Consider the following 16862-nt stretch of genomic DNA (forward strand, 5'->3'; position numbering starts at 1 on the left):
GCCTGTATAGTCCTCTTTACAAGGGAAAAGGGGACAAGTGTGAATGTAGTAGTTTCAGAGGGATTAGCTTGTTAAGTGTAGTTGGGAGGGTCTTATGGGGGGATCTTGATTGAGAGGATTAGGAGAGGAAGAGAGGGAGTAATTGTTGAGGAACAGTGTGGATTTAGGACGGGTAGAGGTTGTGTAGATCAGATCTTTGTGGTAAGACAGATATGTGAGAAAGCTATAGGAAAGGGGAAGGATGTTTTTTGGGCTTTTATGGATCTGGAAAAGGCTTACGTTAGGGTAGACAGAAAGGCACTGAGGGAGGTTATGCAGATATATGGAATAGGAGGAAAGCTACTGGGAGCTGTCAAGAGTTTTTATGAGAGTAGTAGAGCATGTGTCAGGATTAGAAATGGAGAGAGTGAGTGGTTCAAGGTAAAGGTGGGACTTCGTCAAGGATGTGTTATGTCGCCCTGGCTGTTCAACTTATACATGGATGGGGTGGTGCAAGAGGTAAATGGAAGGGTAGTGGGTCAGAAATTGGAGATGGTTAAAGAAAATGGAGAAAAGTGGGAGGTGAGCCAGCTGTTGTTTGCGGACGACACTGCGCTTGTGGCAGGATCGGAGGAGGGATTGAGAAAGTTGATGACAGAGTTTGGGAGAGTATGTGATAGAAGAAAGCTAAAGATAAATGTGGGTAAAAGTAAGGTGATGAGATGTACAAGGGGTGAAAGTGGCAGCAGACTGGAAGTGAGTATTAAGGGAGAGCAACTGGAGGAAGTGGATAGTTTTAGATACTTGGGTGTAAATGTGGCAGGAAAAGGTGGAGTGAAGGTGGAGGTAGAATGTAGATTGAGAGAAGCGAGTAAATGCCTTGGTGGATTAAAGAGTGTAATGAGGAATAGACATTTGGGAATGGATGCTAAGAGGAGACTGTATGAAGGAGTGATTGTACCAGCAGCACTGTATGGGGTAGAAACATGGAACATAAGAGAGGAAGAGAGAAGGAGTTTGAATGTGTTTGAGATGAGGTGTCTGAGAAGTATGATGGGGGTTACTAGGCTAGATAGAGTGAGAAATGAGGAGGTGAGGAGGAGAACAGGGGTGGGAAGGGAGCTGGGAGATAGGGTTGATGAAAGAGTATTGGGATGGTTTGGACACATGGAAAGAATGAGTGAAGAAAGATTGGTAAAAGAGGTATGGAAGGCAGATGTGGAGGGAGTGAACATGAGGGGACGTCCTAGGATGAGGTGGATGGATGGGGTGAAGGGGGCTTTGGGGAAGAGGGGAATGTCTGTTGAGGAAGGATGGGAGAGGACAGAAGACAGGGGTGAATGGAGAATGGTTGTATATGGATGATGTTGTGATGCATAGGGTGGATTGGGCGGGGGGATGGGGGGTGAGATAGTATGTGTGAGCAAAATTTGACACAGCCCGAAGGGATTTCTCCCCGTCTTCTCCTTTTATGCAATGGGGGGACGGAGAGGGGGGGTTGCCGATTTAATGAAGCTGCCTTGCTGTGGATGTGCTGTGTCTTGTGACACTACTTCTGACCCAGGGCAGTGGACAAGGTGCAGGGATGACTCGTCATCCAGGAGGTCCTAAGATAAGACGGAGGGTGGAGGGGTGTGGAGTGTATTCAGGGATGGAATGGGTGGGAATGATTATATGCCTTTTCCTTTTTGGCTACCTCCCTTGTAAGGGGAAAAAGCCTTGGTATATGTATGTATGTTTTGGGGTATAGGTTTGGGGGTATTGTGTTTTAAGTTTATCTAGTCTGATGAGGCCTTGGATTTCTGGTGTGAAATTGAGGTTGTGTGATTTTCTGTTGCCTCTAGGCATATATCTTTTGTCTACATTTTATATGATTGTATTAAAAGTGTGTACAGCATTGTTTATGTTTGTGATTGGTGTACTGTTAAGTGTCTCAAAATGTTGTTCTGTCTCTTCAGTAAAAGCTTCCCAGTTTACTCTCTTGTAATTGGTGTATGTGTGTCTGTGGCCAACTGGGGTGCATCTTGTTTTGGTGGTGATGATGACTGGAAGGTGGTCAGATCCCTTGGATCTGACCACTCTCCATGAAGTTGTTGGGGTTAGGCAGGGGGAACAGAAGGTGATATCAGGAGAGGAGGGGGTGTAGAGGGCTTGGTGTGAGATATGTGTATGATTATGTGTGTTGTTCATGATGGTGGTCAGTGAGTCAAGTTGAGTCTGCATATCAAGCCCTCCGTCTGTGTCTGGGTTGTCGACACACCAGGCTGACGACTTGGCATTGAAGTCACCACCCATGAAAAGGTTTGGGATTGTGGCTAGTTAAATGAGTTGAGGCCTGAAGGTGTTTGGAACTGTGGGAGATATTTGTGGGGAATGTATATATCAACTATTTTAAGTGTTGATTTGTTGCCTGTACGGATTAGGATAGATTGGATTTCAGTGGTATTTTCTGTGGTAGGGAGGAGGATTTTGGTTGTGGCACTTGTGTCCATAAAACAGATGGATCGGTGGACCAGGGTGATGAGTCCACTGCCATTGCCATTGGTCCGGTCTTGTCTAATGGTGGTGAAGTTGTGAAATGTTGGTGTTTTGTGTGAGTGTCTTAGTTTTGTTTCTTGTATGATGGTAACATGTACGTAGTGTTGTTTGAGGAAGTGTTCGAGTTCATGTTTTTTTTCTGTTGATGCCATCGATGTTGTGTTGTAATATGTTGATGTGTGTTCTGTATGTGTTATATGTTGCCTTCTGGGGTTGGGGTGTTGATGGGGAAGGTATAGAGTCTGGGTTAGAGGGAGGGGAAGGTGTGATTGGAGACAAAGGAAGGGGAGGAATGATTGAGGACAAGGGCAGGGGGAGACTGGGTGTGGGCAAGGATGCAGGATGTGGTTGGGAAGATGGGAGTGAGGTTACTGGAGGGCAGGTAGAACATGTCTAAGTGTTTGTGTATTCGTTTGTATTTGCAAGTGTTGTACAAGAAGTGGGCCCAGTTTTTGCATATGTTTCATTGAACTGAGCCCTTTGTCTTTCTGCTCAAAGTGATGGGTTTGGAGCATCTGTATCTATGTACCAACAGCTTTTTCCCACTTACAAGGCAGGTAGCAGTCAAAAGGCAAGTACCCACTCACACCTATTTCACTTCCACCCATTTCACTCCCATCCACCACCCTTTCCTCCCTCTCATCTTAGTTCATTGATGATAGGTCACCCTGTATCCCACCCACTGCTCTGGGTCAAAGTAATGCAGCAAGACACAACTCATCCACAGGAAGGCCACTTCACTTCATCAATGAACCCCCTCTCTGCCCCCTCATACAGAGGAAAAGAAGGCAGGGAGAAATCCTGTTGGGCTGTTTCAAAATATTCATACATAACCACTCCCTACCCCCCTATCCCCTCCCTTCCTTGCATCACAGTATCATTTATACACAGCCATTCTCCATTCACCCCTATCTCCTGCCTTCTCCCTTCCTTGCTCAACAGACATTCCCCTCTTGCTCTATGCCCCTTTCACCCCATCCACCCACCTCATCCTTGGTCATCCTCTCAAGTTCACTCTATCCAGCTCTGCCTTCCACACCTCTTTTATTAATTTTTCTTTACTCATTCTTTCCATGTGTCCAAACCATCCCAATATTCTTTCATTAGCTATATCTGCTGTCTCTTTTTCCGCCTTGGGTCTCCTTCTCACTTCATTTCCCACTCGATCCAGCCTTGTAACCCCTACCATAATTCTCAAACATTTCATCTAAAACATATTTAAACTTTTCCTCTCTGTTCTCTTAAATTTCATGTCTCTGCCTCACACAAAAAACTATTAAGAAAACTCGAAAAACAGGTGTACATGGCAAATTACTGAAATGGATGGAAAATTTCTTGCATGGGAGAAAAATGAGAGTGGTGCTCAGAGATAAAAACTTGACCTGGGAAGAAAAGATAAGTGGAGTCCCACAGGGTTCAGTATTGGCTCCAATAATGTTTGCTATATATATATAAATGACATGTTATGTTATATGAACTTCTTTGCAGATGATGCAAAACTATTAATGTGAATACAGAAAAAGACTGAATCGCTACAGAGAAACCTGGACAAAGTCTGGGAATGGAGCCAAAAGTGGGAAGTAAACTTCAACATTAAGAAATGTAGTATAATGGAGTTTGGAAAGAGTAAAAAAAGAATATCAGGACAATATAAAATTGGTACAAAAGAAGTAGAGAAATTTGGTTCTGAAATGGACCTAAGAGTAATTATCACCAAAGACATGTCCCCAGGCAAGCACATAAACAAAATAGAGAAACCTACAATTTACTAAGATCAATAAAGATGGCTTTTAATTACTTGGATGAAGTTATGGTAAAAAAATAATAGTCACACTGATAAGACCAAGATTGGAGTACACTGCAACACTATGGAGATCCAGTACAAAAAAAGAATATAAGGAAATTAGAAAGAATTCAAAGAGCAACAACACAGATGGCCCCAACACTTTCAAAATTGACATAAGAACAAAGACTGGCTAAACTGGAACTACCAACCCTGGAACAAAGAGAAAGAGGCAATCTATTGGCCATTAACAGAATCATGAAAGGCATGGAAGTCTTTGACAGAGAAGACTTATTAAAGTGGGATAAAAGAAAAACAAGGGGACATGAAAGGAAACTCAAAGGATAGTTGTAGAAGAGATCTGGAAAAAAATAGTTTTCCACACAGAGTGGTAGATGTCTTGAACAAATTGGATGAAACCATAGTGTGTGCAAACACCATAAAAGAATTTAAGAACAAACTAGATGTTGTGAGATGCAAAGATGGGTCACTATGAGCATAACTTCCTTTTCTGTATAATACAATTAAGTAGGTAAATATAGTCTCATCTTTGTATGTTCCCAAATGCCTATTTCTTTTAACACTTTTTAATCCCTCAAGGCATTTACATGCTTCTCTCAATCTATAGTTTACTGTCACCTCCATTTCTTCCTTTCCTGCCATGTAGAACCTTAAATACCTAAAGCTATCCACTTCCTCCAGTCTCTCCTTTAAGACTTACTTCCACATTTACATTCAATATTCTCTTATCACATACCTTCCCAAACTCCATCACTAAATCCCTTAATCACCCCTCTGACCCTGCCACAAGTGGCTCACCTTCCACTTTTCTCCATTTTCTTTGACTATCTCCAGTTCTATGCCCATTACCCTCTCACTTTACACCCAATCCATATACACATTAAACAGTCATGGCAACATGACACATCCCTGACACAGTCCCACCTTTACCTCAAACCACTTGCTCTCTCCATTTCTAATTCTAACACAGGCTCTACTACTCTTGTCAGAACTCTTGACAACCCTTAACCCCTTCCATACGGTGCCGCACACGTAGGCGTCATGGACTTAGATCTCGGTGGCAGCAGCCAATGCCAGCCGTACGACGTGTCGTAATAATACTCTCATCATAAAATATAGTCACCGCTTATATCGATCGTTCTCTCTTCACCCGTGAATTTTGATAACCATAGAAAATGCGATTACAAAAGAATTAGAAAGAATGTCATTATGGAGGGGCGACTACAATAAATATAATCAAGACGCCGATATGGCAGCCTCGCGAATACACTCGCTCCCCATGACGCCTACGTGTGCGGCACCGTATGGAAGGGGTTAACAGCTTTCAAGCCCAATCCCATATATCTGCAAAACCTCCCACAGTGCCATCTTGTCTAGCCTGTCATAAGCCCTTTCTAAGTCCATGAAGGCCCCAAAAAACATCCTTACCTTTTGCTAAAGCTTTCTCACATATCTGCCTTATCACACTTCTTCACCAATTACTCCTTCTGTTACTCTCCTAATCTAAGAACAAAGGCATAAAATCCACTCCCACTCATTCCATCCCTACATACTCCACTCCCATTCACCCTCCTCCCTCCCTCTTATCTTGGCTCCTCCTGGATGACAGTTCATCCCTGCATTTTGCCCACTGCCCTGGGTCAGAACTAATGTACCAAGACATAGCACATCTACAGCAAGGCTGCTTCATTTAATCAGCAACCCCCTCCCCTCCATCCTCTCATGCAGAAAAAGAGAAAACAGGGAGAAGTCCCTTCAGGCTGTGTCAAAATATCATTCACACTGATAAGGCCAAAACTGGAATATGCAGCCCTGATATGGTCATCCAGTACAAAAAAGAATATAAGAAAATTAGAAAGAATACAAAGAGCAATGACAAAGATGGTCCCAATACTTTCAAACCTGACAGCTCACTCAAAGAAGCCACCCTGAGCCTCCACCATGGCCTCCAGGTGGGACCTGAACCTTCAGCACACAGCCTTCATGGTATCCTTCAGGAGACACCTGAACACCAGTTTGATCCTGGGAATCAGCTCATCTTTGGTGTTGCAGCCAGTACAATTGGTGTCTTTTTCAACTGCGCCCCACACATAACAGTCCATGGGGTTGTAATCAGCCGAGTTGGGGGGCCAGATGTTGGACTGGCGAAGTTGTAAAAATTCTCAGACAGCCACTTCTGGGTTTTCCCAGAGGTGTGACATGGAGCTGAGTCCCGCTGCCACAGGTATGGTCTTCCCGCAGCTACCCTCTCTACCCAGAGCTTGAAAACAGTGGACAGCAACTCAGTATAGCCATCTGAAGTGAATCTAAGTCCCTCTTCAAAGATGTGGGGCAGCATGACATGGCCTTTGTTGGAAACACACTCAAAGACCATCACAGTTTGAGGGAACTTGGTCTTCATGATGGGCGGGACTTTGTGTAGACTGTGGGCTAGTCGCCTGTTCTGCACATTGTGTAACTGGTCCTGGCAGAAGTTCTCATCTGGGAAGAAACAGAGCATCCCTAGCTCAACTGAGTTATGAACTTGTTGAGGAGTTCCTTGGCTTTCGTAAAGCAGTTCTCTTGGGCCTCGGGAGTGAGTAGCTGGCCCTTGCACCTCTTGTAGGAGGAGTAGCGAAGATCCTCGTTTAGTGCTTTCTTCATAGTTGCCACTCCAACACCCATCTCTCTTGCCAAGGTCTACATTGCCTGCTAACCACTACTTCCACCTCTTCGTCGTAATTCTCCAGCTCACATCTCACGGCCTTCATGGTATTCAAGGAGCACTGAGCTGCAGCTAAGATTTCCAAATTTTTTCATCCGACACGAATCATCATGATGCAGGTCACTCTCTTCCAATATTCTGGTGCTTTCCAGTTGTCCATGCTCTCTAGCTCTCACACCCACCAATAGTATACAGAATCAGTTATCTGATGCACTTTACTGCTTTTAAATCCTATAAATGGTTCTGAAATGACAGAAGATAAAAAAGAAATATCAAAATTATCCCAAACACCTTGTGTGTGTGTATATATATATATATATATATATATATATATATATATATATATATATATATCTATATATATATATATATATATATATACATACATATACATATATTGTATATAATTGTTTACTCATTTACACTACTATAGTGCTCATATAATGAAAAGGTTGGGGTAAACCACTTACAAATGCCAGGCCCTACTGTGGAGGCACTGTACCTTACTGCATTGCTTCTGGCCCAAGCCCCTTTTCTACACAAGGTGCTAAGATGGAAGGGGAGATGAATGGGTTCAGCATGGGTGTATACTTTGACACAGATACTTACCACATAAGGAGAGAGAAACCCTCTTGTTGTATACATATTTACCTAGCTCTAGTGTATGAGGTTTGAACAATGCTCATGGGGTCCAGTCTCCTGTGTCAAACCTTGCATTTGTGTGTGTATGAACTAACAATAAACATGAAAACTCCTCCAAAGTCATCATAATGGTCGTGACAGCATTTTAATCAATGGGTGTGAAGTGAAATACTTAATCTTCTTATCAAGTTTATATTGCAACATTATTTTTTCTTTCTTTGTATATACAGAATTTATCATCTGACTATCCCTGGTGTTTGCCAAGCAGAAAAGCCCCTCCTTTCTTTGATGATGACTCAGCCTATGTAAACATAGGTCAACGCATTCAAAGAAATGAAATAGAAAGTTTCCTGAATAATGTTATAGTGAAGGGCATGTTTGATCAGTTTGTAGTAAGTTAAAGTGTTGAATTCCATTCTTATTTCATGAACATGGTTGATAATGAATTGGCTCCTCTTACTTAATGGAGCTGTAATCATTCAGTAAATTAATGTACAATGTTGGTGTGGCTATCAGCTAGTGGAAATTATTGTATTTCTTTATCAGATTTTCTATTTCCATTTCTTGACTTTAATTTTCATATTTAATTCAGTTCTGAGCAATCAATGTTGACAATTATGTTTTACACTGGTGTGTCACAATTCGACAGGGTTAGGGTGGCATTTGTGGTGATGAAGTGCGATTAGTCAAAATCAAGGGATATGTGTCCCCTCCCCTAAAAAAAAAAAAAGAAAATAAAGAGGACACTTTTACTGATCCCATTTCATTACAAGTCATTATGATAGACATCTTAGATGTGTACCGTATTTTCCAGCTTATAATGCGCATCGGGTTATAATGCGCATCAGGTTATAATGCGCACCCATGCACTTCGTTATCTCAGTACATAGATAGCGCGCACCGACGTATAACCCGCATGCCCGATCGCATTTGTCTATAACGCAGTTTTACCTCGGTATTTATATCATGTGAACGAGGTTACATGGAGAAGTATTTTTCATTGGGTAGAGCCAGCGCTGGGAAATCTGCTGATTTGTCACTAAATTAAGTGTCAGTTTAGGCATCAATGAGGACACAACTAAGAAAAAGTCGGAACTACATGTACCGGTATATGACTCATGTTGTGCGTTGGTCCCTTATTACTTTGTAGCTTAAATAGTTTGTTGGAAATATGATCTAAAAAAGTTTATTGAAAGTAAAATATAAAGAAAAATTTCGGGATTTTTACAGAAAATGTTCATTTTATATCTTGAGGACATAATTCGTCTTTACCATTTTTTTTTATTTAGTACTGAAACAAATTACAGACTGTTTCGTTTTAGCTTTGAACCTGCAATGACAGTGGTGAAAGAGGACAGTCTCTCATCGAGGAGACGTTTAGTTAATATAACTCCCGAAAGAGGGTGTTGTAGTCAGGTGTTTGACACGAGTTTATGAATGGCCGCAACGGAATTTGTACCATACCTAAAGTGAAGCAACAAAGCCAACATAAAAATTCAAACTAGGATGCTGTGAACATGGGCAAATATCATGAATATTGATCATGTTTCATGGTGTTTAGGCCTATTTAAACATGAAAAATAAGATTCGATAGATACCTACCTATACCAAATATTTATATACGGTAGCCCATGCTGGCGTATTCTTTCATGTCACCATAGCTGTTCTTGTTCTCACGGAACGTCACGGAGAAGCGTGCCTCCCGACTTTGTGACGGCCAACATCGTCACGTTGTTGTGAAAAAATTACACACACAGCCGCAGAATTTTTATCGTAGGCTGTAGATAATGCACACCGCCGGATAATGCACCCCCCCATTTTTAGGCCCTTCCAAAGGAAAAAAGTCGCGCACTATACGCCGGAAAATACGGTAATACAATAATACTAAAATTACATGTTAAAGAATATATTTACTTACACATAAAAAGCCACAGAACTCCTGCTGTGGTGAGGCCTGTTGCTGCTGTGATGAATTTTGAATGTAAAATTTGCAAGTTTAGGTGTTGAATTATAGTTTAGGAGTAAGAATCTATTGAGGTCTAATCTGTTAGTTGTCAAAATGTAGGCTGTCGAATTGTGCAACCCCAGTGTATATCTGTTTCCCAAAGTTTGACCTAGTACTAACAGTATGCTGTCTTAACAGAATATACCTGTGATATGTCAGGAGAAATCAAATAATGATGGCCAGAATACAAACAATAGGAAGAAGAATAGGTACAGGAATAATCTTCCCTGTAAGTACTTAATAGATAATATATACAGTATTTCCAGGTGATATACCATATTTGTTTAATTTCTTTTTGTTTATGAGCTTTGCAGATTCAATAAATTGTAGAATAATGTTCCTTCTCAGTTTGTAAAATCCCTTAGATATTTACACCATTATATATAGATGTTATATAATTGTAATACCTGGTGTGTTTCTTAGGTTTCTTTTCATGATCAAAAACATTGTCAAAACCTAAGGGACCCATCACAGCCTTACAGATAAGTCATACAAGAAGAGAATAGAAGGATTAAACTTGCTATCATCAAAGGAACACAGAAAAACCACCCCAGTGGTTTTCTTGTTAGGCATGTACTATGATCTGCCACCAAAACCAGTCAAAATCAATCAAAGAGACTGATCTTAATGAAAAAAAAAATCAGTGGATACAGGAACTTGAAAATCAAAAACTCTCATTCAAAGAAATAGTGCAGCATCAGGTAGAAGAGAATGCAAAGAAAACAGTGATTAATGATTAAGGTGATCAAAAAAAGGAAAACTGGATGAGAGAGACAGTGGACAAAAAGTAATGCATTGGTTTATGATATCAAAGAAAAACACAATGTACACAAATACCAAAGAGAAAAAGAAGAGACAGAAATTGTGAAGATACTGAAAGTGGTTCAGGACGAGGGGCAGAATTTGGAGAAGGAAATCAATGACGTGCATAGAATGGGTACATACTCAAAAGAAAAAACTACAGGCTAATGAAAATCAAACTAAGAACTCAAATGATAGCGAAAGAAATACTATCAAAAGTGGCAAAACTAGCAAACCGTGAAAACTACAAAAATGTGTGGATAAAAAAGGAAATGAACAAAGAGAAAATAGAGAAAGACAGGGCACTGATAGATGAAGCTAAGAAAAAAAAATGAGAAAAGATTGGAGACTGAAAAAATTAGTTTCTTTTTTAGAGTGCTGGACCTGAGAATGAGAAAATGGTAGATCAGAAAAATGGGAAAAAAAAAAAAAAAAAAAAAAAAAAGAGAGAAAAAAGTTAAAAGTGGCATATACAAACATGGTATGATTTCTGGAATAAATTAATGAAATGACTATTTGTCAATAGAGAAACCAGACATAATGGGAATTATGGAGACAAAACTGAAAGGTCTTATACAATCAAGTATGGTGGGACAAGGTTTATACAACCTTTGGTTGAAAAATGGAAAGGATAAACGGGGGAGGAGTCATGTTATTGAGATGAAAGGGCTTAAATGTAATAGAGATAGCAGAAGGTAAAGAAAATGTGAAATTGATCACAATTAAATTCAAAATATTCAATTGAATATTCAAATGAAGGAATATGTAATATTTCAAATAATTATTTTAGCTCAGTATTCGTAAACAAAAGACCCCAAAGTTAGCTCCAAACTGAAACTTGTGAAGTCTTGGGTAAACTTACTATGGTAAATATAACAAAAGAAAAAATTAAAAGGTGTATAGAAAAACTCAAAGTTAATAAAACGCCAAGGCCTGACAATTAGCATCCAAGAATCTTAAAGGAAATGAAAAATGAGATTGTTGTTCCACTAGAAATTATTTTCAAGAAATCCATCATATCCACAGATGTCCCAAGAGAATGGAAGCTAGCAAACGTTACTCCCATATTCAAAAAAGGTGACAAAAAGAAACCAAGTAAGTATAGGCCTATAAGTTTGACTTCAATCGTAGGAAAAATAATGACAACTATCATCAGAGATGCTATCAAACATCATTTAGAAAGTAACCGTTTGATAAATGATAACCAGCATGGTTTAAAAAAAAAACGTTCTTGCGTGACTAACTTACTCGAATTCTACAACACAGTCATCTCAAATTATGACAAAAGAAACAATATAGATTTAATATATCTAGACTTTGGAAAAGCTTTTGATACCGTCCCCCACAAAAGACTACTTACTAAATTAGCTTCGAACGGAATAAGTGGTAGCCTATTAAATTGGACTAGTAATTGGTTGAATGATCGAAAACAGAGAGTTGTTTTAAATGGAAAAACTTTTAGATGGAAAAATGTTACAAGTGGAGCTCCTCAGAGTTCTGTTCTTGGGCCACTTTTATTCATATTATATATAAATGATATAGACCATTGACTAAAATCTACTGTTTCCAAATTTGCTGATGATACAAAACTGTGCAGAATGGCAAATGATCACTTAAACCAATTACATATTCAAGAAAATTTAGATAAATTACAGCAATGGTCTGAAAATTGGCTAATGAAATTTAACACAAGTAAATGCAAGGTAATGCACATAGGTAAAAATAACAGGAAGTACGATTACAAGTTATTTGGAAATTCATTAACAAAAGTGAATAGTGAAAAAGATCTCGGCGTAATTATCAGTAACGATCTCAAATCATCCAAGCAGTGTATTTCAGCCTCTGAGAAAGCAAATAAGATTCTAGGACTAATTGTGCGATCTTTTGACTTCAAAAGTCCATTACTCATTAACAAGCTATATAAATCATTAGTTCGTCCACATTTGGAATATGCTGTTTCCATATGGTCACGGAATCTCATCAAAGACATTGACAGACTGGAAAAAGTACAACGGCGAGCCACAAAACTGATTCCAAATATCAAAAATAAATCATACAAAAATTGCCTAAAACATATGAATCTGTTTTCCCTAAAAAAGCGTAGACTCAGAGGTGACTTGATACAGGTCTTTAAATTCTAAAGGGAATTGACAACATCAAAAGTGACCAAATTTTCACAATGAATGAGAATTCAACAAGAAACAATGGTCTTAAACTGTCCGGAAATAGATTCAATTTGGAAGTGGGTAGAAACAACTTTGCCAACTGTGTAGTTAATGAATGGAATAAACTTCCTGCACAGGTAGTGCAATGTAGTTCAGTTCGAAGCTTTAAAAATCATTTAGATAAACACCTAAGCAAGATGCTGTAATGATTATAATTTATTTTATATTATTTGTTTTTGTTTTGTTATCAATTGTCTGTTTGATTCTCATCTATTGTTAGTTATATGTCAATTTATTATTATTTACTATTTACCTGTTTGGGAAAAATTTGCAAATGATGAAACAAAGATGGTAGAAAAATGGGACATTTTTAAAGAAATATTTAAAGAGGGAACAGATAACATGTACCTAAGAAGAAACAAAAAAGGGTTTACATAAAGTGTTGGTATAATAAAAAGTGTAGCGATGCTAAGGTTAGAAGAGACAAAGCCTGGAAAAATTGAAAAAATATAAAAAAGTTACTAAATGGCAAACACACATCAAACTAAGAAATTAATATGTAGATATACACAGAGAGGAAAAAAGAAACTACAAAAAAGATATAATAGACAAATGCAAAGAACAACCTAAATTATTTTACAGATATGTAAATAATAAACTAAAAGACGAACATGAAATATTGAAACTACATGAAGGAAACAATATATAGATGTAGGAATAGCTGATGTAATGACCAGACACTTTAGGTCTGTATTGACAATTGAAAGCTAACAAATGTGGGATGAAGGACAGTGAGAAGGATCCCCCAAAATGAAAGAAATAATGGTGACACAGAAAGAAATAAGGGACCAAATAAAGAACTTTGATGTCAGACAGTTATATGGGCTCAACGGAATAGTGAACTGGACACTGAAAGAATGTATAGATGAACTTACAGACAAAATACACAATATAATTGACTTCTCACTCAAAGAAGGAAAAGTACCACAAGATTGGAAAAATGCAAACATTGTACTAATATACAAGGAAGGAGATAAAGAAAATCCATCAAACTATAGACCAGTACCCCCTTACAAGCATAAATGCAAAAATATGTGAAAAAGTTATTATAAATAAATGGATTAAACACTTGGAAGAGAACAACATACTACCATATATACTTTCGTATAGGTCACACTTTTTTAAACTAAATATTTCACCAAAATTAGGGGTGCAGCCTATCCACTCGACATTAATGAGGGACAGCACTACTCTATAACTGAAGTTGCAACAATTGGCAATTTCAATGTGACAATGACTTGGAATTTTAGTGGTGTTCGCACAATATGCATCGGAAAGCTTTTCAAGCCCTTTGTATGCATAAAATATGAATATCAAAGGTTCCTACTGACTTGCTGCTCTAAACTGAACTATTGCTGCTACAAAATCATATATCAATTACAATAAAATCATAAAATATTCTCTTTTGTATGTTTTGTAGTGTTTATAAGCAATATGACCTTGACCCTTTGTTTACCTACATTACTGTACATCACCTGTTTCACTCGTGGGTGCATTTCTATGATATGTGCACAAATCATATTTTCATAGTGTAACATAGCATCCTGTAACGTAACTTAAAAAACTTATGATTTTCGTAATAAAAAATATAATTTTCGTAAACCTCCATAAGGCCTACCATACTGTTAGATCTACGGTAGATCACACAGAGTTTTAGGCCTAATAACTGCAAACCTAATCATGAGTATTGGTAAGAGAAGGAGTTATGAAGTAGGTTTTAAGCTAAAAGTTTTGGATTACACAGAAGAGCATGGAAACAGATCTGTAGAAAGGGAGTTTGGGGTTTCAGGAAGGGTAGTAATGGGATGGAGAAAGCAGAAAGAGCAGCTTAAAGAAATTTTCTTCTATACTGATGTATAATGTCCACTTGACAGTTAAACTCTATTGATTTTTTTGTCAAGTTGACTGTAACGTTTTTTACGCAAGTGCATTTGTTTATGATTATAGTTTTAGAGACACAACCATTGTTTATGTAAGTTTGCATTATGCACGCGTGTGACAGTTGGACAAACTACATGTGCTCTGATATTAAAATTTTGTGAGTAAAGTTTTGAAATAAAGGTAAATATATGATCTTCCTTATGTTTGAATGGGTCTTGTAAATTGCCAGATTATAGTGTAACCTATCTGCAGGTCAACTGCAAATAACCACTTTGACAACCACAAACTAGTGATATGACCTATCCACTAGTGCAACCTATATGCGAATATATACAGTAAACCCCAAGCAATTTGGATTTAGAAGTGGAAGATCATGTACTACAAACTTAATATGCTTTTTCTCAAATTAATAAAAATAATACAAGAAAGAGATGGTTGGGCAGACTGTGCCCTCTTGGATTTACAATAGGCTTTTTACAAAGTATCACACAAAAAGCTACTAAGAAAAATTTAAACAATAGGTGGAATACAAGGAAAATTATTGGAATGGATGAATGATTTCTTGAACGGAAGAAAAATGAGGGTGGTACATAGAGAAAAGATCTCAAATTGTGTAGATATGATAAGCAGAGTCCCCCAAGGCTCTGGATGAAGGTGTGGAATGTTATATGAACTTCTTTGCAGATGATGTGAAACTATTGAAGAGAGTAAGTACAGAAGATTGCAAATCTTTTCAAGAAGACCTGGACAAAGTCTGGAAATGGAGTATAAAGAACAAAGTGAATTTCAATATTAAGAAATGTAGTATAATGGAATTTGGAAAAGCAAAAATAGAATATCAGGGTAATAGAAATTAGTGCAAAGGAAGTTACAAAATTAAACTCAGAAAGAGACCTAGGAGTAGTTATCTCAAACGACATTACACCAGACAAGCATGTAAACAAAATAGTTGGAGAAACAATAAGATCAATGAAAGTGGCCTTTGACTACATGGATGAGGAAATGGTAAATAAGATACTAGTTGCACTGCAAAGACCAAAACTGGAATATGCAGTGTCTTGATGGACACCTAGTACAAAAAAACACATAAAGAAACTAGAAAGAATTCAAAGACTAAGCTAGCACCAACACTTTGCAAATTGACATACGAACAAAGATTGGACAAACTAAACTCTGGAACAAAGAAGAGAAAGAGGCAATTTGATAACCATCTACAGAATTATGAAAGGGATGGAAATCCTTGATAGGGATAACCTCCTAAAAGGGGACAGAAGAAATACAAGAGGACACGAGAAGAAACTTAAGAAAGACAGTTACAGAAGAGATCTGAAAAAAACAGCTTTCTACACAGAGTAATAGATACATAGAACAAATTGAAAAAGGAAACAGTGAGTGCTAAAGCTATACATGATTTTAAGAAAGAACTGGATGCAGAAAGATACAACTGCGGGTCACTACGAGTATAGCTCTCCTCCCGTAATATACAACTAGGTAAATACATACAAATCACTGAACAAGCTCTCCAAGACAGACCCCTCTCAAACATATTCTCCACTGAAGGGTCCCTCACAGGAAATGTAGGAACTGCATTGGCATGTCTGCATTCAGGACGCCATCCAACATTAAAAGAGCAGAGTGGGCCTGGCTGCAGAATCAAGCTGCCCAAGATACAACCACCACAAGGAGGACACAGCAACTTATTCTATGATGCCTAATACAACACAATATTTTTTCCTTGAGTAATTTATCAGCCTGCCAAATGGCACCACCTGGGAACAATGGGTCCCCTGCAACAGAGACCTGGGGCAAAGGACTGAATGACTAATACTCTTATATTTTGGAAATCACCTCGGAGTAAAGCCACGTCCACACGGTCGAGCTGTGCCTGGCAGGCTGTGCCTGGCAGGGCAAAGTCTGCAGACTGTGCCCGCATAAGATGTCCACACAGCTGTCTGTGGTGGTTGGAGGGCAGTCGGACGCCAGCAGTTGTTGTGAGTGAGTGGTTCATTACGGTACGATCACCATGGTGCGCTCCATACTTCGAAAGAACATACATACATACATATACCAAGGCTTTTTCCCCCTTCCAAGGGAGGTAGCCAAAAAGGGAAAGGCTTAAAAACACTCCCACCCATTTCATCCCTAAATACACTCCACACCCCTCCCACCCTTCCTCTCATCTGAGCACCTCCTGGATGACGGGTCATCCCTGCACCCTGCCCACCGCCCTGGGTCAGAAGCAGTGTCGCAAGACACAGTACATCCACAGCGAGGCCGCTTCAT

At 38.8% G+C, this 16862-nt stretch overlaps 1 protein-coding gene across 5 annotated transcripts in view; it reads left to right on the plus strand.

The window, feature by feature from the left end:
• LOC143040605 (uncharacterized) overlaps positions 1 to 16862 on the plus strand; it is a 535837-nt gene that overhangs the window by 435692 nt on the left and 83283 nt on the right. For all 5 annotated transcript variants that reach the window (XM_076211732.1, XM_076211736.1, XM_076211735.1 and 2 more), the window contains 2 exons: positions 7898 to 8059; positions 9811 to 9901. In XM_076211732.1, the coding sequence (XP_076067847.1) occupies positions 7898 to 8059; positions 9811 to 9901 (253 nt within the window). The remainder of the gene's footprint in view (positions 1 to 7897; positions 8060 to 9810; positions 9902 to 16862) is intronic.

Source organism: Oratosquilla oratoria, chromosome 29, assembly GCF_046742065.1.
Source record: "Oratosquilla oratoria isolate Oo_2021 chromosome 29, ASM4674206v1, whole genome shotgun sequence".
NCBI lineage: Eukaryota > Metazoa > Arthropoda > Malacostraca > Stomatopoda > Squillidae > Oratosquilla > Oratosquilla oratoria.